The sequence below is a fragment of the Schistocerca nitens genome, chromosome 1 (genome assembly GCF_023898315.1).
Source record: "Schistocerca nitens isolate TAMUIC-IGC-003100 chromosome 1, iqSchNite1.1, whole genome shotgun sequence".
NCBI lineage: Eukaryota > Metazoa > Arthropoda > Insecta > Orthoptera > Acrididae > Schistocerca > Schistocerca nitens.
In genome coordinates this window covers 581,154,706-581,181,980 of record NC_064614.1, presented here as the reverse complement: position 1 = coordinate 581,181,980, position 27,275 = coordinate 581,154,706, and the positions used below count along the sequence as shown (strand labels likewise).

The window sequence follows — 27,275 nt, the reverse complement described above, 5'->3', positions numbered from 1 at the left end:
CATAGTTTCAGTCTCTCTTCAAGAGTCTGTCAGTCGAGTTCTTCTAACATCTCCATGACACACTCCCACAAAGTCAAACAAACCTGTGACCATCCACGCTGCCCTTCTCTGTATATGTTCAATATCCCCTGTTAGTCCTATATGGTATGGATGCAATACACTTGAGCAACATCTCCTTTGTAGACTATTTGTGTTTCCCTAGTATTCTGCCAATAAACTTAAGTGTTCTACCTGCTTTATCCACAACTTATCTTATGTGATCTTTCCACTTAACATCTTTACTTAGTGTTACACCCAGATATTTGTATGAGTTTACCAATTCCAACTGTGACCCGCGTATATTATATTCATAGGATGTCGTTTTTTCAGTGAAGTGCGCAGTTTTATATTTCTGAGCATTTTAAGTAAGTTGGCAATCTTTGCACCACTCTGAAATATTATCAAGACCTTTTGTGGCTTAATACAGATTACTTCATTGAAGACAACTGCATAATCTGCAAAAAATCTGAGGTTATTACTAATTTCTTCTGGAAGGTCATTAATATACAACACAAACAGCAAGAGACCCAACACACTTCCCTTGTGTACACCCAAATGTTCTTCTACAATTGTCGATGACCATGTAATATTGCATCAAATGCTTTTTAGAAATTGATAAATGGCTTCCAGAACATCATGTGAGAAAAGTCTGAGTTGGGTTTTACATGCTCAATATTTTTTAAATTCATTCTGGCTGGCACGGACGAGGTCATTGTATTCGAGATACCTCATTATATTTGAGCTCGGAACATGTTCTAAGATTTTACAGCACATGGATGTCTAGGATACTGGATGGTAGTTCTGTGGATTGCTTCTTCTACCCTTCTTGTGTACATGTGTGACCTGTGTTGCTTTCCAACTGCTGCCACATTTTTGTTCAGGGGATCTATGATAGATTATAGTTAAAAGAGGGGCTAACTCAGCTGCAAATTGGATACAGAATCTGACTGATTTCCCATCGGGCCCTGGGGCTTTGTTCAATTTTAACAATTTCACGGTCTCTTAACCCCTCTAACACTAATATCTATTTCGCTCGTTTGCAGTGGTACGAGGATTAAACTGGCGCAGTACTTCTGCATTTTTGTTTGTAAAGAAACACATGAAAACGGAGATACGTATTTTGTGTCTTGTCCATAAGTGACTGGGCATTATCCCTGGTGCCATTAACAGCCTTTACACAAGACCAGAATTCATTTAGATCTTTTGACAACTGCTATGGTAGTCACAGAAGGCTTCACTCTCTACAGCCAGCTGTGTTTCATTCAGCTTCTGTCTGTCTATAGCCCTATGCTTTGTTTTATACCTATGGAGGGTCCCTCCCATCATGAACTGTTCTGCTGGGTACATATCTATCCAGTGCATAGTCAAATATTCTTTTGATCTTACACCAAAGTTCTACAAGCTCCTGAGCTGAGCTAATGGATTCAGGTTGCTCACAAAGGTATGACACTATTGCTCCTTTGCTGAACATATAAATATTTCTACTCATTTTAGTGCCCTTTTTACTTAGGCATTCACTGCTGTTATGACAGCCTCATGGCCACTGTACCATTTCCGGCGTGGATGTCCTCAAAGAGGACCAGTCTATTTGTTGCCATTAGATCTAGTAATTTCAATCATGAGTGAGGTTTTGAATATCTATTCCAGGTAATTTACCGAAAAGATATTTAGTAATGTTTCACAGGATTACTTGTCACTTCCACTGAACTGAAGTTTTCTCAAATGTTTCAGTTACATTAGGAGGTAAGTCTGGTGGTCAATAGGAGGATCCAATTATAATTTTATGGTCACACAATCTTGCATGCAGTTTCAATTTCCATCTTGGTGGATTTGAGTTTCCTGTCTACTGTGACAAAACACCATATCCATTTCACTATCCTTTCAGCACACCCTTAATTTTTCCCCAAATATCTCACTACTGTCAGCTTAGAAAGTTTTCACCATCTTTCTGTACCTAGTATTATGTGAGCTTCAATGCTTTTTTCTAATGCTTCAAATGACAGTACTTCATTGTGAATGCTTCAGTAGTTACCCAATATGATTTTAATATTCTCACCTGTAGGAGGCATTTCTCCAGATCTTACACTAATACTTCTGGGTTTCCTACAGCTATAGTTATCTGGATTGGATGGAGAGTCATCTAATCTAAAAAAAAACTTGTGTTCTCCAAACACAGAAGTCAGCTACCTGAGTAGCTGCCTCTGATGTGTAGAGCACAACTGACCACTTAGGAAGACCCTAGAACTCTCAATCCAATGCCTCAGTCTTGGAAGTCACAGCCGAGCCTCTCGGAGAACTTTCATAGTCTCTAGCTCAAGTCCTCCACTTGACTCAGAATGAGGGACCATGATCTGTTTTCAGAACAGTACTGCAGACTGTGAGCTTCACTGAAATTCCATGAGCAAGCCTGATGTTTTCAACCTTCTCCGATAGTCACTAGACTGCTCAAAGTATCACCTTTCAATCCAGATGACATGCACTGTTTTCTCCAAAGTGTGCCACAATCAGTTGGTTGCACACTGATTCCTCGATGGCTGCTGGAAGAGCCTCATTAACATGCTGAATGAGGCCCACAGGCATACAGACTGAGTGCACCTGCTGTTCTTTCTTTCCTATCTCTTGCTGCCATTGTGCCATATATTTGAACTGCCGATGACTAATAGACTCCCATCCATTTGCTTTTGCTGCCCCTCGACACATGACACAAAAGTTTCCCAACAGTGGAGGTGAGTCTCACTGGCTCAGTTTCAATTTCAGTGGAAGACAGCACCTTGAACTTGTTGGGTAGGTGGCGATGGGTGCAACATCCTGTGTTCTCCCTGATCCCTGTCTTCCTTATACAGGATGCCTAAACCTACAATTGACATACCACTCACAGTCAAGTGGATGAGTAATGATGGGTCCCATATTCCCTGTAGGAAAGACAGTATCTGCAGGAGAGGATAGTACTTGAGACACCTTTGATCTCTGGTACACAACTCTCTGCAGCCCTCCCAACATACCCACCCACAGCAGCTTCATATCACTTACAGTAGTCAGTGCAATTTTCAGCGCTTATGAATTGACCCTCTAGTAATAATATATAAACCAGCTTTATTGCAAAATGGACCGTGTGGAGTCTACAGGACACATTCTGGTGGAAACTACAGAAGGCAGCTGCAATAAACATCTGGAGAACAGTTTGTTTCTCTGACACCATATTTCGTGATAACTTGTTCAAGTCATTTATCATTACATCACAACATGTAAAAATGAGCAAGTCAATAAATAACAACAATAATAAATAATAATAATAACAATAACAATGTAACTAAATCTCAAATTGTTTTCCTGGGAAAAGATAGTAGAAAAATTCTTGCTAAATAATCCAAGTTCTCCTTAACGAGTTTTGAGGACATGCAACAATAAAATTGTATTTATGAAAGAAATCATTACCTGATCTTCACTTGGTCTTCTTCTCGCTTCAAGCAGTTATCCAAATGGAAATTTATATTCTTTTCTGGGATGTCAACATTGCATACTGGACAAGTAACTTTTTTTAAGGCTGGCTCTATATTTTGTACACTTTTCTTGGGGCTGGTAAACATGGCTGGTATTTTGATGGATGATTTTGAAGTTGATGGTCTCCCTACAGCCAGCTGAGAGGGGAAGATGATTTTTTGTGGAGTTACAACCTTTCTTAGGTCATTATCTGATATTTCTTTCACATTTGGGTTTGATATAATTTCTCTATTAAATAGTTCACAGTTACGTTTCTCTTCAGATATTATTGTAGCTTCCCGCTCACTTGGAATACATTTTATTTGTTGCTTACTATTTGCAAGCTTATCATCTGCATCGTCTGCTGAAGTAAATGGCACTTCATTCAATGTCAATGTGTTATGCTTATGTACCAGCATTGGCAAGAGTTTACCTTTAAACCCAACATACAAAGTGACAATGTCATCCAATATTCTATTGCTTCGAAGATGAGACTCGAATGTTTCCTTCATACATGTTGGACATTCTGTTCTGTACCCAAGAGATTTTCTGATGCATAATGAACAATCTGGAACAGAATGCACACACGTGGGCAATTCTTCTATTGTAAAATAATTTCTGCAAAAATAACAAATAATCCAAAACATTTCCAGAATGCCATGAAGTTTCAATGCAAAACATATTGTATCAGTAACTAAGGGATGAAACACTGATGTCTAGGAAACCTGATGGTATGACATGACCAGGACAGCCAGGAAACTACAGAGGCAAATGAAAAGCTGAACTATGTTAGTGATAAATGAGCAACTTACCTAGCAGAACAATGGATTTAAGTAAAGATGTAACAGAAGAAGCAATGCTAGGAGCTTTCAAAGGTAAGGTACTATCATTTAAGGCCTAAGGAAAGAGAGATAATTGTTGAAAATTCTAAAAGGTGGAACAGCTAAAGACCGATCACTTGTAGACTTGCCAAACTAATTAACATTTATAATATTTAATGACCTACAACAATCTGCATGTGAATGCATTTTTGCAGTTAATAACAAATATAAGGAATAAATGCACCAGCTACAGAAATACAAATACAGTGCATAACAATTTCTCTTATTCCCACAAAATATTCTGTACTGTATCACAACTTGACTGACTGCAGTTACCTTCAAAGTCACTTATTCTAAAACAATTAATACTTTCCCTTCAAATGCTACAATCAAGAAAAAGAAAAGCTCATTGTGTCAATAAGCATGGCAAGATCACTGTCTTGGATTTTAGTTATTACTTTGAGGCAAACCTACTGTTACTGCCAGGTAAAGTGTGCTAGTGACAGCAACTCATGACTGTGAGTGGGATTCTGCAGACAGCAAGTCCATGTAGCGAGCACTGCATGAAAGTGGCAGTTATATTGCACGCATAGCTGCAGTCGGAGCTGCATGGGAGTGACCAGTTACTAGTTATGTCTTTAACTTACACTGACAATCGTAGAACTGCATGATCACTAAACAGTAGTCGCAAGAGCCTCACATCTGGAACAGTGACAATGTGCCCAGAACTGTGAGGGTCTCTCTCCCGGCACTTTGTGAAATTTGGTATGACCATGTCCATAAATCTGATTAACCACCATAGATCTTTCATCAATCTAACATTAACTGGTGGTGTGTAACACCCTTTTTTTCCAGTAAAAGCAGCACATACATTCGCCAAGAACGTTCCTCTCTAAAATCATTCATATAATCTTGAGTAATGTTTAGTTTGTTGATATGTGCTAAGCTCTATGCTATGTCGAATTATCATTTTGCCGCACGCCTTCAACAGTCATAACCACTTTCTCCTATCTTCGACTCTACACAAGAAAATGTGTGCTCAGAGCCCATATGTGTAATCTGTCAAGAGGTACAACAGTGCCTAAGGGCCATCTTACAATGGTGACTGCTTGGCAAAAAACTTTCCCATCTCATCTCAAGGGCATTCACCATTGCACAAAGACTGTATATCAGTTGTGTGTTCACACCATGGCAAAAACTTTTAGTCAGACCATTCCCACAAAAGTTCTAAGATCATGTATATTGTTATCAAGCTGTTACAAGTTGAACTCTGATTTACAGCTGAGTGACATTTGCAAAGTTTTGAGACTTTAAGTAAGTTGCTTATTACTGTCTTAAGATCAAGAGACTCTGTAATAAGCACATTCTTCTTTTATAATTACTGGAAGAAATTATGAATATTTGCTCATTTCACCTCTGAATGCCTCAACAAAAATGCTCAAATGTGTGTGAATTCCCAAGGCACCAAACTGCTGAGGTCGTGGGTCCCTAGACTTAAACACTACTTAAACTAACTTATGCTAAGATCAGCACACATACCCACACCCGAGGGAGGACTTGAACCTCCGGCAGAGGGGGCCTCGCAATCCGTGACATAGTGCCTCTAACTGTGTGGCCACTCCGTGCAGCAATGCCTCAACACGAGTTTGCTCGAAGCATTATGTACCATACATGATTCCTATGCAGAGCTCAGAAAGTAGCCTCCATTTCAATTTACTTGAGCTCCATTAGGTCTATATTTGATAAATTGTGCATTGAATATGCACAGCATCCTTTCTCCTTCCCTATCTTTTTCTACTATTGTATTCCACATCCCCCAACAAAATTATTTTTTGTCTCCCTTAACACTCTGAATAATTTCTTTTATCTCATGGTATATTTCTTCAAAAATAGAGTAGAGCTGAGTGCCCTTGGAAAAAATTATGGATGTAGTTTCCCCTTGCTTTCAGCCATTCACCGTACAAGTGCAACAAGGTCATATTGGCTGATTCTATATTGTTACCAAACAGTTCTCTCAGTTCTCTCTCTCATAGAGGCCTTCAATATACTCTTTCCAGCTCAGCTATCTGCTCTCTCCTCTGCACTGAGTGGTGGAATTCCCATTGAACTCTTAATGCTGGTGCCCTGGCTTTCAGTTTCACTGAAGGTTGTTTTAACTTTTCTATGTGCTGAAACAGTCCTTCTGACGACTATTTCTCTTCTGATTTCTTCACATTTTTCCTGCAGCAATTTCACCTTGGCTTCCTTGCATTTCATCTTTATTTCATTCCTCACTAACACACACTGCTGTATTGCTGTCTTTCCCTGAAAATTTTTGTAGTTTCTTCTTTCGTTGATCATCTAGTGTCAATCAAATTAATGGCCTTCATCTAAACTGTGTTTCGTGATCATTACTTTTTCTTTGTGCCTAAGGTGCCTAAGTTGCTAATTCTGGTGGAAATTTTAGAAAGCTCAGAAGTGTAGTTATTAACAACCTTACTGAATACAAATACAGGCACTGTACAAACTATACAAAGTATTTCCTCTTAAGCGATATTACCATGATAAAGACTAATGAAGACATATTGGCAGCTTTTTGAGAATATCTGGAAATGTGTTTCGGAGAATGAATAAGGTCTTCCCTCTGGGACAGGCCTGTATAGGAAAACTGATACTATATCGCCAATGTGAATACTGCCTTGCCTACCACTGCCATGGGTAGGATTACAGCATTTTCAATAAGAATTATATGCTAACGGACAAGTGCTGTTATGGATGATGAACAATGAAATATAGAACATTAAAAAGAAAAATGCTCTACTTAGAGGGAACAAGCAGGTACTTCAGCTCATTAAGATTGTATAAGACAACAAAACTACTGGCCTAAAACTATACAACTGACATATTTGGTTATCTCACACATGAAAAAAAATCAAATTGGTGCACCTGACGACTTTGTTACTAGATTTATATTATTCAAATCAGCCAAAAGCATTAAAAAAGTTCAATATTAGTACATTAAAATAGTACAGTCCCTCAAGCAATGAACATGGGACACTGGATGGTACTGTTCTGAGCAGTTTAAAGCATTTTCAACAACATCATGAAATGAATCTCATAGTGCTATTTGTGAATGCTTCTGATACGATGAAATGGCTTGCTGTTGACTGATCTATCTATCTATCTGTAGTGTCTTGATGCAGGCCAAGGAGCTGACTGGGGCATCTCTAACTTCTGGGATAGGATTTTAAAGGAGTTATGACAGTTCCTTTTTTGTTGGTTTCTTAAGAGATGTAATATTTTCTTGTTTATTTCTGGTAAAATTGAGTAAGTAGGTCACTGTAAATTCAATGGAACTTCAATTTTACATTCTCTAATTTTACGTTTTTTGTGATTCTACACCATAAATTCATAGCCCGTGTGAAAAACCCATATGATTAATGCTAAAAGTTCCCCAGTTTTACATTTCTTGCAAGTAAGATTTACCTCAATTCTAAGTTCTTACTCGCCGTCTCGCTTGAATTGGTCCCATTATCTTCCTATTGAGATTTGATGTGACTGAACAAGTTATAAGTGGCTCAAAAGACAGATGGTTCGCACCACGGGTGGTGGCGGAATTAGGGAAATATTTTACACAGTTGCAGAGGGGGAGATGAGAGAGAGGAAATGCTGACGTAATCCACAATCGGTGTTGCCAACACAACTTGCAACATTTAGCTTCAATGTGCAGTTATGGTACAACTACAGCTACATTGCAGTAGTAATGGAAAAACAAGACAGTTGATGCGAAATGTTCCAGACTGAGCCAATACGTGACGAAGGGGCTCAGCCACCACCTTTTCTTGTGCCACATACAAGTCAGTCTCATCTTTTTGCATGTATTTCTGATGAACTGTACTCAGCAACAATATCAATCGCCAAACTTTTAAATTCAAATACTGAATATGCTCAATCATAATAGAGGGAACGTCGCCCATTTCCGGCTAGTGAACTCTTATTGGTTGGCAACCTGTTAAGTCACCCAATGGCCATTGCAGCCACCACAACCCACTAACATACATAAAATGAGCTCTTCTACTGGATGTATGGAGTGGGGGAGATGCTGTTCAGCGATGGGAGTGCAGATAGGGTTGAAAGAATTTTGTGAAATGCAGATGATGTACTATGACAGAGACATCACATGGAAATAGAACAAGAGTTTTGTGACAGCACATTTTAAAGACTTTCGTGTTCAACTCTGACATGATAACAGTTGCAACAATTACACACACTACTCATGCATATACCTTGCACAACACACACCACACACTGTAGATCATAAAAGATTGGCAGCAGTGATAGAGGGCATGAAGTGAAACTGTAGCACCTCTGCTTTCTTTCAAATTTATATTTTACACACTGTATAGAAACTGACTGAGCCGACTTCCAATAAGCTTTTAATGTTTCTCTCATCAAGCTTAAAATAAAACTTTAATGGTGGTGAGCATTTGAAATGTGCCACATAAGAAAAGTATGAAACAATAACAGCAATGGTGACAAAGTATGTCACAAAGAAAATGTCCACCTTTATGCTTATAGTTTAACCACTTAGATGCTGTGATGTTTTTGGTTTAATTCAACATGTTCATCTTTTTTTTCCCCTGGGTGAGTACAAAGGACGATCTCTCAAAAATGTGTGATTTGAATTTATAATTTGTAGTCATAACTTGTCAGAAAACAGCTCGATTATCTTGTACCCAGACACCAACGTCAATTTTTTGATGAGTTTTTACTTGCTGTTTCACATCTGTGATCTTTTTAAGAACTGATGAAATTCATTAGCACAAATTATTGTAAAAACATTGTATTTTACATTTAATTTCCTTCACTTAGACAGATTTTATACAAATTATTGTAGAGCATTGTGATTTTTATTCATATATGCCAATTATATGTATTTTTGTTCATATTTTGGTGGGTTTAAACATTTTCCTCAATTCTGATTTTTCCTCAATGTTGCATTTTTTTTAAGTCTGGACAGCATGAAAAAATAAAATAGGAGTTTCACAGTAATGTTAAACATCTTGTCTGATGTGGAATTAACAACTGTCAATTAAATCAAAGTTTCAATTGAAGAGCAATTTTATCTCAAGAAATTACTATCTACTTCTATAATATGTGACATTATGCAATCAAGGTCTGCACTAAATGTGTCACCTGTATCCCTACATGATGTAAACTGGAGCCAACAAGTTTAAGTATTCATTTTATGAGTGATTTATAGATTTTTTGAGCTGAAGTTACTTCGCTGCTTTATAGATCACCATTAACATGGAACCAGTGGATTGTTAGAAAACTTTACTGCCAACAGAGATAAAAAAGTGGGTGGTAGGTATAAAAGGTGAACCACTAGTGGATTAGTGTATTTCAGAATTCATTTATAAATATAATTCAATTTTTCAAGTTAATTTAAATCTCTTAATGTAAATGTTGTACTCTCCGAAAATGAAACCTGTAATGATGAAAAGAATAAGTATTTGGGGGAGGGGGGGGGGGACAAAGAGAAGATGATGTTCACAAATCATGAACAACAAGACACTCTTTTCAATTATAACAAAAATATTCTTTTAGACGCCATGCAACAGAAATATTAACTGCTACTTCCTCTGCTTATTATTGTTAATACATAAATTATTATATCACGTGTAACACTACAACGCTAAAATCACTATAACAACCCATACTTACAGTTGTGAGAACACCCCGTCATCAATGCTGTACTGAAATATTCATAGCATATTCCACACCGAAGGAGCCTGTCAAGCTGCTGAAATTACCATGTCATGTATATTAGCAACAAAAAGCAAACCAAAGCAAATCCAGGAATTATTTACAATGTATTTACCTCTATTCCAGGAAATTCAACAGGCCATTTAGCAGCCGCCATTCTGTGAGTTACTTTCCTCTGTTATCATAAGTGCGGTGACCATAAGACAGTCACAGTTCTGAAGCACACATGAAAAAGGGCAATATTAGGGAACATTATCAACGTTAAGTTTTAAGCAAAGACATACAAACTTCTACACGAAATAATTCAATATGTGACCACAGTAATGGTACTGAATTTTGATTGGAATGTATATAACAATACAACCATAGTAATTACATATCAAACAATGTGTTGCTGGCTAAAATCTACATCAGGACCAATGGCAGTTACATGTTGTTTCTCTACTAATCATAGGTTGGCAACGTGTCAGTTTAATGTTGCCAGTGGTATGATAATTTCATGCAAACCAATGAGAGGTGAGGAAAGAGCCAACAAATTTCTAGCAGTAAAATAGAAATCATTCTCTTCTTTGCTAGTGTCACAATTATTTGACTGTTTTCTACAATATGTTATGAATGAGGTTGTGGTTAAGTTTTAGTGTCACACTTTGGCTGTGAGCTGGTGAAGCCAATGAATGTGAAAGCTAAAAGTCAGATTTCGATGACAGTCTAATTTGTAACTTAGCGCTAAGCCTAGGTTAGGTTGGAATTCGACAGTTTTACACGCAAAAATTAAATGAATAGTCTTTCTGGTCACATCCCCCCCCCACCCCGGAATATTTTACAAATAACAAGGCAATGGTTTGATTGGGAGCTAACATCATAATAGCACATCATGGTTATCAAAATTTGCCTATTTCTTCTGAAGGTGTTACCAGACACAAGCACTGTTAATAAAACATGCTAATTCTAAGAGACTTTTATGACAGAACCCAGTCAACACAATACAAACCATGCTGTGTTATTAAAAATCATGAGTTCTGCAGTTGTGTTAGTCCAAAGGTGATCACTGCACTTATTTACGTTTACCCCATAAGAAAAATATAAAGGTACAAATGTAATAATTGGTAGCAGTCTTCCTTTTTAAATACCAAGAAACATAGCAAACTTAATTTCCAAACCAACATATATATTTAGTAGTAGTAGTAGGTTTCAAAATATAATTAAATAAATAGTCAAGGCAAGGATCTGAGTTCAGATTCTGGAGCATCAGACAGCATCTGCTGAAAAATATAAAAACAGTGCACTTTTGCTATTGCTACTCTGAAACATATCTCTTCTACTGAACTAGTGCTCATAGCTCTTAAGGTATGCATTTCAGAGCTCACATTTGCTACAGAATTTTTTCTTATTTGGTCCATACAAGCCCCCACCAAAATTTTGGAAAGCAAAGAGCTTGCAGTAGAAGAGATTTGTCTCACAGTGTTGAAGACGAAGAAGTGCTCATAGCTCCTAAAGTATTATTTTAGGGCCCACGCCTACCAGATTACTTTTTATTTTTTTCCTTCAGATTTCAGATGATCATTACTGTCATATCCCTGAATACTGAACATTCCTCCTGGGACACACTGTACATGTGAATAATTTTTTCCATAAAAAAAGGTCTGTCAAATGACAATGTAGAGTCAATTTTGTGCTTATTTACAACATAAATTGAACCAAACATCAAAGCAATTGTGAAAACAATAGAGTGTCATGTTCCAAATTAAACTGTGTAAATAATGTTTCTGCAAAAATAGGCTGTTGTAATTACATTTGTTAAATATAATGAACATCTGTGAAACATATGACATGAACAACTGCTCACCCTCCCCCCTTGGGCCCTTACATAGTGACAGTGAAGTGTTTGCAGCCCACTGCACTAGCAAGTCTGTACATCCTTGGTTTAATGGGTACATGGAAAACATAAATTAGGCTGATCATACAGAGGTGTAAATGCTAATTATTTAGTGTCTAGTAAGCTAACTACTGTGCCACCTGTCTCAATACTATCTGTACTGATCTTTTCTCAGTCAGCTTTCTGAAATAGATTGTAGTTCCTAACTGCTGTTCCACCATAGCAACAATCAAGCCATTTCCATGTTAACATAAACCAGTTTTCTCACTGCTCAGCTGCACAGGTTCATCAAAATATTTTCACAGAATCAAATAATAGCACACCACCATTACTGCTGATCACAGACTGGGATCTCTAGATCTCACAGGGCAGTCAAGTGCACACAATAAATGTATGGTAATGGTTGGCAATAAATGACGGATAGTATAACAGTACAGAGAAAGAGTCAACCTGGAGCACTGATGGGAAATCACAGCTACTATATATCCAGGAATTTTTCTAGAAGATTCTATTGCACATTAGTGCACGAACTCGCTTAGAACTCAACATAATGTACAGAAGGGAAGGATGCATTTCAGTCAGCATTCAGAGAGGAAAACGAACTACAAAACTACCCCATGAGGTAGCACAAAAGACTAGGAAATAGCTTACTGGTGAGTAACTGAAACATACAAAATAAATAACAGTAGTTAATCCCCCCCTCAAGTTTCCTGTCGTCATCCATACAGCTGCTATGGGAGGTGGTGAAGTCACCCAGCTGTGAACTGTGGTCCCAGTTCTCTGCTCTACCACCATCAGGTGCAGACATCACTGTGTGCAAATGTTTTGCTTTTCTGCAGCTCAGTGCAGGGTTCCATGCCTATCTCTGTTTGCTAGATCATCTTGGACCCTAATTTCAATGGCCTCTTTAATCAGGCAACGCCAGAAGCAAGATGATTACCTATGAATCATGGATTTGCTGTAACCATAGTATGGCCAGCTTTTATACTATGGTAGACCACAGCTAATTTGGGGGTCTGGTGTACTTCCGAGTGGTGTCTATGTTCGCAGCTCCTCTCGTCTAACGTGTGTACGGTTTTCCCAATGTTTGCCTTGCCACATTGGTAGGGGATTTGGTAGACCCCTGGTTTGTCATGGCTTAGATCATCCTTTACTGCACCCAGTAGTGTCAAGATCACAGGGGGAGGCAGAAATACACATCTGACATTGTGTCACTCCAAGATTCTACTGATGTTTCTGTTGGTCTAGCTGACAAATGGCATATACACTACTGGTTTGTGGTTCTCTGTTCCTTCTTGCTGTCATCTAGGTACAAGGTGTTTAAATATGCGCTTTATCTATTTGTTGCTCTACTCACTCCTTCGGAATGCTATTTCCACGTGTTTCAGCTTTTGCACCCTAAAACCACAATAAAATAATAATAAATAAATAAAACGTGCTTCAGCTCAACTGGAAGACTGTCTTGGTTGCAAATGGATCACACCCTGTGAACCAGTGTTAGCGAAATACCTCCATGCTGAGAGTTGTGATGACTACTGAAGGTGTGTAGATACAGATCATTGTGTGTAGGCTTTCAGTACGCACTGTGTCCCAGCCTGCCATCTGGTTTCCATTCCACCAAGATGTCAAGAAACAGGAGTGTGCAATCTTGTTTCACCTCGATAGTAAATTGTATGTTAAGCGAAGTGAGGTGAGGTGATTGAGAAATTAACCTATAAGTTGTCCTTAGTTTGTGTCATCCACATCATGGTAGAAACATGCTGATTTGTCCGCCCCTGGTAACCGAGAGATCTGCGCTACGGAATATCATACCTAACGGCCCGGGTTCCAGCTGGGTTGAAGATTTTCTCCGCTCAGGGACTGGGTGTTGTGTTGTCCTTATCATCATCATTTCATCCCCATCGACACGCAGGTCACCAAAGTGGCGTCAACTCGAAAGACTTGCACCAGGCGAACGGTATACCCAACGGGAGGCCCTAGCCACATAGCATTTCCATTTCCATGTTGATTTCAGCTGGTCTTGAGCCAATGTCTCTCCTTGAAATCTTCCTTGAACAAGTTCACCACGATTCTGACACAGGGCGCCCTGTGGCAACGCTATCAGATTTTTCATAAGCAAGTAGTATGTTGAGGTGATTAGAAGCTCAAAGACTCTTGTCAGTTTGGTTTTGAACTTCAGACTTACCAATTCTTTGGAATCCTTTAGTGATACCTTGGTGAAAGAGAACACTACACCTAAATTCATCAGCAGGTCACTTTTGTCATTGAGGTGAAGTTATTGTGGATGATGTACAAAATGAATGTGACACTGACAGACGCACTAAGGAGAGCGACCAATTGTTTGGCAAGCCACATGTTGTTACTCTTACGTTGCTGACTATAGACCAAAGGGGGCTGCCTTGTTTGTGAACATTTGCCAACCCATAAAGTTGTCATAGAGCAGCAGCTCATAGCCATGGTGGGTGTGTGGCACGTTTCACCGTACTTCTTGACATAGTCTCCTTTGAATGATATATATATTGGGGTGACGATCCTACAGCTTTTTCATCCCACTAGAAACATAGGTTCAGTCAAACTTTGCAAAATACTTGTTGACTGTAACTACCAATTCCTCATTTGATGAAAATTTCTTCCCAGAAAGCAAAAGCTTCACAGGATGAAATCATTTGGGGCTAAGTCCGTTGAATAGTGTGAATTAGGAATCAACTGAAAGCCCAATTCATGCACTTTCGTCATTGTTATTGCCGATTTCTGTGATGGCGCATTACCCTGGAGAAAGAGCACTTTTTAGCATGCCAATCTTGGCCTTTTTTCAGCCAATGCCAAGTTGTAAATGATCCGACAATGAAACACAATATGGTCCAGTTATGGCTCCGCCTTTTTCCAAGAAATCTATGGGGAGCTGACAAAATGGTCTTTGCCTTCTTTGCTGCACTTTCACTGGTCTCTGTCCATTGTTTTGACTGCCATTTTGACTCTGCTGTGTAATGATGGATCCATATTTCATCAACAGTTGCAAATTTGCACAAAAAGCCTTGAGGATTGCAATTAAACATTACAGGGCATTATGCTGAAATGTTGTAGTGGGTGCACTTTTGGTCAACAGTGAGCAACAGCAGCACACAACTTCTTCATACCCAATTCTCCATACAGGATATTACGCATTCTGTCAGTTGAGATACCTACAGTCCAAGCTATTTCATGAATTTTAATTAGATGATCTTGCATTACCACATCATGGATACTGTCAATGGTTTCCTTTGTGGTGACTCAAATGGATGGCCAGAGTATGTTTCATTATCGGTGCTTGGCCGACCACCTTTAATTTCATTAATCGAAAAGTAAATTGTCTTCAATAATGATGCAAAGTCTGTGTGAACTTCATCCAGTTCTGTTTTGATTTGTGCAGCAGTCCAACCCTTCACATGAAATAGTTTAACAACAGCATAAAACTCAGTTTTCTTGATTCTCAAACACAGTCGATACATTGACCAATTCATACAGCTGTCAACAATGAACTGTATGTTGAACATTGTTCAAATTTTCATATGATCTTTGGAATACTCAAGCTTACCGACCAGGAAGGCACAACAAAAATGTTCCAGTCTATCATGGAAATTTACCAGACTTGTCAAATCTCCTTCATAAGAGTGCTGAAGCGATACCAACAGTTTCTTGGAGGTGGTATCCAGGCAGTGACAAGTATAGTGGATTCTCTGTCTTGTGAGTGCCAAGCTGTCTCATTTTGTGATACGAATGACTGCTGCAGTCCTGATATGGCGAGAAATCTTCGCAGTACTTTCGATATGAAAACTGTCAAGAAACTTTGAGCATGAGTTGCTCTGTGATGACAACTGTATGGGCTGACAAAAGTCGACAGAGAGCATACCACTGTGGTCCACAGTCAGTAACACAGGAGCAGAAACATATGGCTTGGCCAAATGCCTGTCTACTCTCCTGAGTCCATCTTGGGGCAAATGCCAACATCACATCCATTATTCTATTTATTTTGTAAATCAATGAGAATTACACCTCAATAATAGTGACTTCTCAGTGACTTTCTGACACTTTTTTTTCAGTGACTTTTTAACCAGGGTACCACGAAAGGAATCCACAGAATTGGTTAGTATGAAATTCGAGACCAACATCTTTGTACAGGTCAACTTAGTTACTGTTGGATGTAAATTATTATGAACACATGGACAGCATCAACATGGCACTATCTCTGTTGCCAGTTGTGGCAAATATGTCCATGAAAGGTTTCAAGGAGAGGTTCCGGAGAAAGTCCAACTACAATCAGTATGTTTCAACTGTTATGTGACAATGATATATTTTGTCTTTCAGCCACATGGACAGGTCAGCTTAGGTTAATTTCTCCACCCCAACATATTTCTTGACGTCCTGATGAAAGGGAAACCACATTTCAAGCCGTGACACAGTGTACACGCAAACACTATACACACTGACTCGCAACTGCACGCCTCCAGTACTCACAGCAGTTCCTATCACAAGTGGTATTTTACACACACTGACTCACAGAGCACAATCCATCTGAGACAAAGGCAGCCTTCCAACTTAGTTGAAGCATGTGGAAACAGTATCCTGAAGGAATGGGTATGCCAACAAATAGATAGGGCATGCACTATGGGTTGTACCTAGACAAGAACATGAAGCAAATCAGGAGCACAAATCACTAATGATTGTGTATTCTGTTTGTTGGTAGTAGCTCCAGAAAAGTCAACAGAATTTTGGAATGACAAAATGTTAAATGTATATTTTGCCCACCATCAAGACATTAACGCTATAATGTTCACTGAAGGACTGTCTAAGCCTTCGTATATGAGGGATCTAGCACATCCTCTGCCAATGTGGCAAAACATTCATTGGGGGAATTGTACGCATAGTAGAAGAGAGGTGCAGTGAACATATACACCACACTAAATTACGACAGACAAAAAAATAAGTGTTGGTTGATCATAATATACAAACTTGTCTTACTATGGACAGCCACAAAACCAAGACAGTCTTCCTCTTTCTGGGACTCTATGATTGAAGAGGCCATTAAAATTAAGCTCCAAAATGGTCTAATTAGCAAAGATAGTGTCCTACAACTGAGTCAGGTGTGGAATCCTGCATCGTAGTGATCTGTACTTGATGGCGATAATGCAGACTGGGATGAACAGTTTGCAGTTGGGGATCACCACCCCTACGACCACCCAATGCGACAACTGCACAGACAATGTCAGTAGCAGAGTGATGGAGGGGTAAAGTCCAACACCTACAGGAGAGGAGCAGAGTAGCAGTCATCAGCAACCACCTGAAGATGGTAACAAGTCTGTTTGAGAAAATATCATGGAGAACTTACAATGTGTACCAGACGAACACTCAAGAAATATCCAAGTTGTAAATATACCAAGCAAACATCATATAGAAAAAGTTGTAATTGTGTTGTAATAGTACTATTGGTGTTTAAAGAAGTCCAGTGAAGGGAAGTTGGACCTGCAGTTGTACTAATAAATCGGCTCACTTCACAAAATATTTGTCATCCCTCTTAAAAGAGCACACTTATCACTTTGGAGCACTGCAGATGGCAGAGCACTGGTGCCAGGTGGTCATGTGACTTCATCATGGCCATGAAGTGGTACATGTGTACCAGATTATCATATGGAATCAGCATAATACAATGGGTTGACAAGGAGATGTGACATAATGGCAGAAGGATCACTCCAAGTCAAATCACCCAATAATTCTATGATTAACACCTCTCTCTCTCTCTCTCTCTCTCTCTCTCTCTCTCTCTCTCTCTGTGTGTGTGTGTGTGTGTGTGTGTGAAGCTTTTGATTTGGAATTTTCTTCATACATTGAGAGAGGTACATAGTTAACAGAAAAACAATTAATTAAGCAGTTAAAGTTACAAAAAATACTAATGGATGTCATTTTCCAACTACAGGAAAAATTACAAGCGCATTGAAAAATGCTTATATCACATTTCTCCAACCTCCTGGGAATCTAGTTTTGGTCTTAATCCCCAAGGTTTAGAATTTGACACAACTATTTAGGAAGCAAGTGTGATAACTGCATGCAAGGGGATGGCCTAAGGATGTGACTGTGTACCAAAACCAGTAGCCAGACAACAATATAAGTTAATTGTGACTGAAGACACAAACGTATACTTTTTCAGTACCGTATAACATGCTGTTATACCAGTAATATGTCAGGAATAGGTAATTCTCAAGGTTGTTGACTTTCTAATAAAATAATATTAATGGGTTTTCTATGAATGGACACACAAATAAATTGCATATTAAAAACTACTTCTTACTGTGAGGGAAAAAAAGTGCCATTTCCAGTAAGTTCATCCAGGCCTGACATCCAGAGCCTCAGACACAGCGGTATTAAATTAGCATATTTAAATATCAATTACTGTAGGCAGACAAATTATTTGTGAAAAAATTATTTCATTTTATTAATTCAGTAATTTTTGAAAGACTGTAATATATTGGATTTATTTGTGAATCTAACCACCTACTCACAGTGGTAAGAAAGTATTTTGTGTGCCTGCAGTAGCTTGCCTAAAACCTGTACAGACATGAAAGCAATGTAACAATCACTGACATTCAACAGTTAGATCATTTGCATCATTTGCTCTTTGTTTTCCACAGGTCATATTTTCTGGCGGTCAATCCATTTATCATTCAATTTGTAATGAAGTATGCTTTTAAATGAAATAGTGCTCAGTTAATTACAATGGAAAATATAGATACATATAATGTAAGAAAATTACTTACAACATCAAGTCATTTGGTGCCCTAAACTTCAGTAAAAACTCTTCAAAAATTTTCAGCGATGAGTTAAGACCAACAAGATTTGGCATTCCAATGATCCAGAAGAAGATCAAGGAAGAACTATAAGTGCTAGAAGAATCTATGTAAAACACAGCAAAAAACTGTGTACAACATGTCATAAGATTTGTGAACAAAAAACTGAAATCAGTGAAGGAAATGAAAGTGATGCAGGTAAGTGGGAGGTGACATTTCATGTGCCAGTACTAAAAAGTCAAAATATTGAGAATGCAAATAAAATTTTGAAAGATTTGCGTTGCTCTCCCTTAAAACTTCAATCCATTCCAAATTGCAGTAAGACTTCATATGACAAACAGAAGCTAGAAATAGTGGAGCATGTTTTGGGGAAAAAGTGTACCAGGCAGATTACAGTCTCGAAATTTCTGAAAGTAGGGATGATGAAACTGTTAAGAAACCCAAAGATTCTGATGGAATAATATTGTTAATAAAAATGGTTTGCGTAAGAAGATCTTGTTTTAAATGGGAGAACCCAAACATTTATATTGCTTTTTCTAAACTTTGTTCATTAAGACCAAAGTGGTGTATTTTAACTGTCACCGCAGGCACTCATCGGTATGTGTCTGTGGTATCCACCAAAATGTAAAACTGCTTTTGGATACAGAACACTCTGAAGAAACATGTAAAGAACTTGTAGAATTTCTTGTATGTAACTCAGAAAACTACAACTGTCCCAGTGATGACAAACTGTCAGACTGTTAGTATGTAAAATTAGCTTACCAAAGTTGCTGATAAAGAAATAGAGTACAGTCAGTGAGTTAACAAAAACCATAAGACAGAACTGTTAAAGAAACCTGTAACTGTTATTGAATACTTTGTAACAAAATTATAGACACTTAACCAGCAGTTGTTTATTTATTTATTTACATCTAAGTGTCAAGTGAGATCCCTGAAAAAATTTGAAAGAAAATCCAACCTCTGAAAAAGCAATTCTGTTAATGGACTTTCCTGAAAAGTACAGTTTTGTAATTCAGAATGAAATCCCGAGTTACTACTGGACATGAAGCAGCTGTACAATCCATCTTGTTTGTGTTTATGTGATAAACATGGAAAAGAAATTGGTAATAGTAAACCACTACTTCACAAGTAGTGATATGGATCATGATGTAGGATTTATAAAAGCTGCTCAGAAAGAAGTGGTTGGCTGAAAATTAAATATAAAAATATAATAATGGCGTGTGACAAGGGCCTCCCATCGGGTAGACCGCCCACCTGGTACAAGTCTTTCAATTTGATGCCACTTCGGCAACTTGCGCGTCAATGGGGATGAAATGATGATGATTAGGACAACACAACACCCAGTTCCTGCGTGGAGAAAATCTCCGACCCAGCCGGGAATCGAACCCGGGCCCATAGGACTGACAGTCTGTCGCGCTGACCACTCAGCTACCGGGGGGCGGACAATATAAAAATGGGAGAAAGCTTTACATACTTGTGTGAACACAAAAATGTTTTTTCTACTGATGCTGAAGATTCCTTTTCTTGTGACTAGCCATGGTATGTCTATGTGTAATGGATTAGAAGGAATTGTAAAACGTGTATTGAGGATGATGTAACATATACCGACCAAGACAAACTGGAAAGACCACATAACTGATCTCTCACAGAGACTGAGTTCTGCATGTTTTGATCTGAGAATTATTTCTTATGTTCACTCCTCAGGTGGTGCTAGAATGGATTATTTTGGTTACTGCCAGCCCCTTGCAGCTTATGGAATAGTTTTCTGAGATAAAATTAATACCTCATTAAATGAAATTTTTGCATTACAGGAAAGGGTTATCAGAATCTTGTCACATAGTTTGGCTAGGGCTCGATGCAAGCCCCTATTTAAAAATTTGTGTTTGCTTGCTGTACCCTCCTTGTGCATATCCAAATGTGTGTTGATGACAAGACTTGGAGACCTGCTAACCAACTCTGATTGCAACAGTTATAATACTCAAAACTGTGGGTCCCTCCAGATGAAATACAATAGAACAACCCGCATTCAAGGACATGTGAGGTGCTTTGGTGCCATTCTTTATAATCCGCTGCCAACATAAATAAAGAGGCTGGAGATGGCTTTTAGATCAGAGTTAAAACCATTTCCTTTTAAAAAGTGTTTCTTATATGATTAGAAGGACCATTGGGTTCTTTTGATTATGTCCTTGCAAAGAATTTTTCTGTTTTCTTTTTTTTTCTATTCCTTCTGTTTCAGATACAGTGTGGTACACATTGGCTAAGAAGGAATTTGGTGCTTATGTTATTGTGATGGTTATAGTGTCGGCATCTTTTCATGTGCTTGCGCTTTAACTTTTAAGCAGTGATAAATAATGTGCTTATGCGATTACTTTTTTAAGGGTTGTTTTAAATCTCAGATTCATGATTTACCTATGTAATTGATTGACTTATTGTGCTTTATGTACTTTTCTGCAGTGTTATGTATTTTGTTCACATATTTTCACATTTTCAGTAGTGTTGTTATTCTCAAAATTTCTTTTCCATTTATTTATTATTGTGCATGTCACACACACAATGCAGATGTTGTGGTTTGTGATTCCCTTTCCCCTAGTGAGTGAAGTGGCTACTCCATCCTTAATGCAGTGGACTCTCACATTCGGGAGAATGGGGTTTATTATCCCTCCAGTCATCCCGACTTGTGTTTTCCATGGTTTCTCCTTATCACTACGATAAATGCTGGGATGGTTTTGATTATGTCATGGCCTATTTCCTGCCTTATCCTCACATTGTCTTATCCCATTCTGTTAATGTTTTATATGTAAATATTATTTATGTAATGTTGCTGATATATCCAATACTATTGTACTAAATAGTCTATTGATAAATAAATAAATAATTTTTCCCCTTCTTAGCGAAAATCAACATAGAATTCTTATGCAAGAATCTCAAGAAGAGATTTTTGGCAATGAAGAGAATAAATGATGCCCAGGAATGTTCACAATTACAAACCATTTTACTGTTACTGATTAGAAGTTAAAAAGAGTAACTTGTTATCAAAAGCCATCCTTGATTTTTTTGTTCAATTAAATACCTCATTATGGAAAAGTACCCATCCCCAAGAAAAATCTTTTGGAACTGTACATGATGAAAGTTGATACTTTGCCTTCATCAAAAATGTATGTGATGAAGAAGGAGATCCTAATTTTCGTTTTATTCACCCATCTGGACCAGCAGCATTCTTTTGTCCTACAAAGGAAAACTCTTGTTTTGTACCTCTTTATATACTTTGGTGTAACTGGATCAAGCACATTAGGAAGAATATATTATTTTTTAATGAAACAATATGAAGTCAACAGCTAATCTAATTTGTCACAGTGGATTAAAAGTAAAGGTGCTATTAAAACTTTCCCTTGAGAGACCCATGGACCTTAATTGCTGAACATGCACATTTTTAACTTTAAACTTTTGCCTACCCTTAAATAAAGTTAATATTAGTATTGAAAATATTCCAGTTAAAATTATAACTTTTGGCTTTGTACTTTTATTATTTTATCAAAACATGTGACACATTTACTAAAGCTTTTCAGTCTACATAATGTCTTTTAAATGACCTTTGGAACAATGACATGAAATACCTTTGTATGCAAATGAAAAGCCCCAGTCTATCAAACCCCATGCTTTTTTAAAACCGTATTCAAAAATATTTTGCACATTTAAGGCATCATCTTTTAGGTCATAACAATTTAAATTAATTACCAATATTCCCATACCAATATTGAGTGGAGTTATTTTAATATCTTTTCCTAGAAAGATACACCCTTTTTGTATCACCTGGAAAAATATAACAGTGATGTGTTACAAATAATTTTTCTCTTTCTCTCTCTAAAGTAATGCAATCCAAATGGGAAGCTTCAACCACAGCATTTATGTATACATTTTGAAAACTTTACCACTTTTTCCTCAAAAACTATAAGAAATATAGAGAAGAAATTTTAAAGTAGTTATTACTATAGCAAAAGTAACAAAAAAAAAAGTTTCTAAAAATCTGATGCAGTGGGTGTCAGGCCTGGATAAACTTAGATGGAATTATCCCTTTTTCATTACAGTAAAAGCTTTTTGGCTTCCAATTTGTGTGTCCATTCATAGGGAACATCCATGAATATTTTTATTTTGTTAGAAAACCTACATTCTTGGGTATTATTTAAGAAAAAAGTTAGTTTACCAACAGGTTGGATAAATGTTATATAAGCATTTTTCAACATCCCTGTTATTTTTCCAGGAACTGGACATACAATAATGTCTCGTTATTTTCCTTGCAGCTTTACTGCTTCAACAATTACATTCCTGTCAGCTACATGCCTCTTTAATTTCTGAAAGAACATTTCGAAATCAAAAGCTTCATAAAGACATGTGTTGTGAGTATTCTGCAGATAAGTACCACTTTGCATGGACATCCACACAAAGCAAAAATATCTGAACATTACATAGAAAATTACCTATAAAAAAGTTTAGTCTGAGAAAGAAATGGCAGAAGTTTTTATAAGTATAAGCAAATGTTCATGGCTTCTTGAAACCCGAGAGCGGAACTACTCTGTTTGGGCATGCCCATGACCGCATCACAAATAAAGGTGCCAAGGTGTTTATGTGACCACCTCACGAATAAGGTTGCCAATGTGCTTGTGTATCAACATGTCCACAGAAATGTAACACAGTGTAAGAGCAGCAGGCATACAAGGATCTAAACCAAAGACTGGAGATGTGTCACACTTTGTCAATGGCAAAAGGTTTCAAAGCTGACAGGAATTGCTGCTGTCCTTGGATGAGGGTTAATCTCAACCAGTTTCTTAGCTAACATTGCTACTGATATTTGGAATTGGGTACCTAATTTTAAAAGAGCCCTGCTCACAGCAGTACATAAAGCTGCAAGTCTTCGGTGGGCCAAACATCACAAAAACTGGTCAGCAGCTGACTGGAAGCAAGTCTGAATAGAGTAGCCCACGCAAGATATAGTTCTCTAGTGTTATGGGGACATACTGTGCTACAGGCCGAGTGACCAAGAGAATTACATGTTTACTTCAGTATTCTCAGTGACCAACTATGAACCTTTTTTCTATATACTCATGAAGAATCTGCCGTGAACACTACTGTCTTTTGTGATGGCAACAGCTATATTAAGGGAACTGTATGTGCACATTCCTCGTTTAAGAAACTTTCAGGCACCATACCGCAACTCAACAGGCCCGCTAAATCACCTGATATTAATTAAAAACATGTCTTGGGCTCTCTGGAACATTATAATCAACATGCACACTATTTTGTGGCTTTATGGGATCTAATCATCTACGGCTGGTTTCAGCTGAATACAATTGCACGCAGCCTACTTCATGAAATTTGTAGATTCTCTTTCTTGCCAAATTGAGGCCATTATCAAGATTAGAGGTGGTGTTACATGGTACGAGAGTGGTTTGAAAAGTTATCAGAATCACCACAAGAGGTCAGCACTAGCACAACGAGTTGTTCACATGATATTCAGTGCACTGTGACCAGTAAACACGTGCCACGTGAGTGCTCTTAGACAAGAGTTGTGGTGGTGACATGGCACTGTTGTTCCCGTGTAGCGATTTGTGAAGACAGAAAAATCGAGATTTGAGCAGTGATTAAGTACTTTGTACAGAAAGGTATGAAAGCAAAGGACATTCATGCTGATTTCCAGAATACACTGGGAGACTCTGCTCCTTCGTATTCAACTGTTGCCAAGGGGACAAATGAATTTAAATATTCTAGGGAGGGCTTAGATGATGATCCGCACAGTGATCGGCCGAGATGTATCACTAGTCCATAAATCATTGTAAAAGTGCACAAAATGGTCATGGAGGATCACTGATTGAAAGTGCGTGAAATTGCTCACACTTGCCAGATGTCATCTGAAAGGAGTCACCTTTTAACTGAAGAATTATAACTGAAAAAATTATCTGCAAGATGGGTGCCGCCATTAAGACAATGTACGCTCGCGCACACGTACCATCACCACGGCAAAATTACACAAACTAAGGTATGAATTGTTGCCACACCCACCTTATTCACCCGATATGGCTGTCGGACTTCCATCTCGTTCAAAAACTGAAAATTTTTCTTGGTGGATGAAGATTCACTTCAAACGAAGAATTGATAGCCGGAGTAGACAACTATTTTGCAGGCCTGGAGGAAACTCATTTCCGAGGTGGGACCAAGCCACTAGAACATCGTTGGACCAAGTGCATTAACCTACAAGGACACTACATTGACAAATAAAAAAAGTTTCAGTGATGTAATTAGTTTTTTTTCTATTCCGTTCCAAGAACTTGTCAAACCACCCTCGTATTTCTCATGTCTCTTCGGTATGATTAATTTTTTTTTTTCCGGTATGATTAGTAATGGTGTAATACAGAAAAACAATAAAAGTTGATGTATTTTATGACACAACATGTTCAAATTTTCATTGTAATTGTATAATTTAAACAACTAGTTAGGAAACTGAATTTTTAGTTTGTGAGGACTGCATTCCCAATCACACCAATGGAGGTAACTTTATGGTTAAATCTACACATCCCTCTGTTTTCAAATACAAACAAGAAGGAACTGGTTGCACACCCATAGACTCACTTAGACTACAACTAGTATTCCGTTAAATTACATTTTCGTATGTGTGAAAACGACTTGGACTGACTATTCTCATTAACCGTACAAGAACTGTATGCGTACAATGTTAACTAACGTGTGTTTTGCATTAGTTAACGTTTGTTCAAATGTATTCATTTGTTACAAATCAAAACATTTAAAGAATAAAGTCAGAAGACTTTGCAGGCCTGGAGGAAACTCATTTCCGAGGTGGGACCAAGCCACTAGAACATTGTTGGACCAAGTGCATTAACCTACAAGGACACTACATTGAAAAAAAAAATGTTCAGTGATGTAATTAGTTTTTTCTCTATTCCGTTCCGAGAACTTTTCAAACCACCCTCGTATTTGTCATGTCTCTTCGGTATGACTAATTTTGTGTCCGGTATGATTAGTAATGGTGTAATACAGAAAATGCTTGACCATAAGACAGAAGCATTTTCACAATATCAAGAAATTTTCTGTAATTCTTATACCAGATAGTGTGCCACGTTCTTGATTCAATAATTAATAATATGATTTGGCAAAATGACTTAACTGTTATGTGAACGTTACCAAGTTAAAGTTTCACAGTAAAAGGCAACTTTTTAACAGGTTTTTAACAGTAATATGAAAATAAATTCTTAATGTTATAAACTATTTTTGGCAGGAAATTAACACAAATTTTTCTTATACCTCAAATGGTGACGTACATCGAAATTCACAGTGCCTCAAACTATGTCAAGGATTAGGACCAAAAACAATTTTCTCCTGGGCCATTATCAAACAAAAGCGATATGAATTGATGGTACATACTGTACTTGTTCAGTTATTCTTTTGACGTATCCTGTGTTCATGTCCTCAAATCTTAAGAAGCACTGATGTCTGTCAATGCTAGTCTAGTACGGGCTATGTATTAAATTTTATGTACTATCAGTTAATAAATTTTTCCACCTGTACGTAACGGATCACATCGCAATCATTGTTCTGGTTAAAACAATAAACCAAAATACGAATACTTTTCAAATTGTGCTACTAACACGTGAGTCTCACAAAAAACTAATCATATCCTGAAACACTGAAACACACAGCATTTCACGACAAAGTTGCAGTGCACATACAAAACTCGTTGACGTAAACTCATATACAGGATCAACAAACCATTTAGTTTCAGTCATGTGTCCCCTATCTATCTTTTTAAAAAATAAATACTTCGCTATCTGTTTATGAATTTCATAACAAAATATCTGCTGTAACTGACACTTCATATACTGTCCCAGACAGCTTTCTCAACACGAACATTAGATTTACACACACGATCACCAGAATAATAAAGCCCTAACTACGTTGTTCCAACGACGAACTCGTTCTGTTTACAATACACACAAAACACAAAACCCCAAAGAATGATAACACTTTCAATCTACCGTTCCCGCCTTCGCTTATTTTGTATTGATACGAACCTCACTGACTACTACAAATCAGTGTTGCCAGCCAAATATAAGTTATTTCCACTATAAGCATACTCAAATTCCGCTGCATTACACTACAATGTCAAATATTATTTATAATATCGCCTATACAAATAACTGGCGATATATGGGCTGTATAAAGAATTTGAACTATAAACAAGTGTATTCCATACCCTTCAAGCTAGGCTAACTCCAAGCACGACAAGTTTTGAACTTGGAGATAGTGGATCATTCACAGTCACTGTTACATAATAAATGTAGTTTGATGCAGCAAGTACTTTTCTCTTTTTATATGATTTGAACTTGTGAAGGCATAAGGAATTCATTCTCGAGGGGTTTGTTAGATTTGTGTGTGAAATGTTTCTATGTTAATAAAATGGAAACGAAATTCATGATCCTGTAAACA

The 27,275-nt window shown here is 37.7% G+C and overlaps 1 protein-coding gene across 9 annotated transcripts in view; it reads right to left on the bottom strand.

Annotated features, from left to right (window-relative positions):
- LOC126255401 (E3 ubiquitin-protein ligase RAD18-like) overlaps window positions 1–26,853 on the bottom strand; it is a 105,491-nt gene extending 78,638 nt beyond the window's left edge. The window contains exons 1-5 of one of the 9 annotated variants that reach the window (XM_049955392.1): window positions 26,559–26,853; window positions 24,837–24,995; window positions 10,204–10,303; window positions 10,047–10,125; window positions 3,475–4,087 (exon numbers count right to left, since the gene is read on the bottom strand). In XM_049955392.1, coding sequence (XP_049811349.1) covers window positions 3,475–4,087; window positions 10,047–10,125; window positions 10,204–10,245 — 734 coding nt within the window. In that variant the 5' untranslated portion in view covers window positions 10,246–10,303; window positions 24,837–24,995; window positions 26,559–26,853. The other 8 variants (XM_049955397.1, XM_049955391.1, XM_049955394.1 and 5 more) reach the window with 8 other exon arrangements.
- Between the last annotated feature and the right edge of the window lie 422 nt (window positions 26,854–27,275).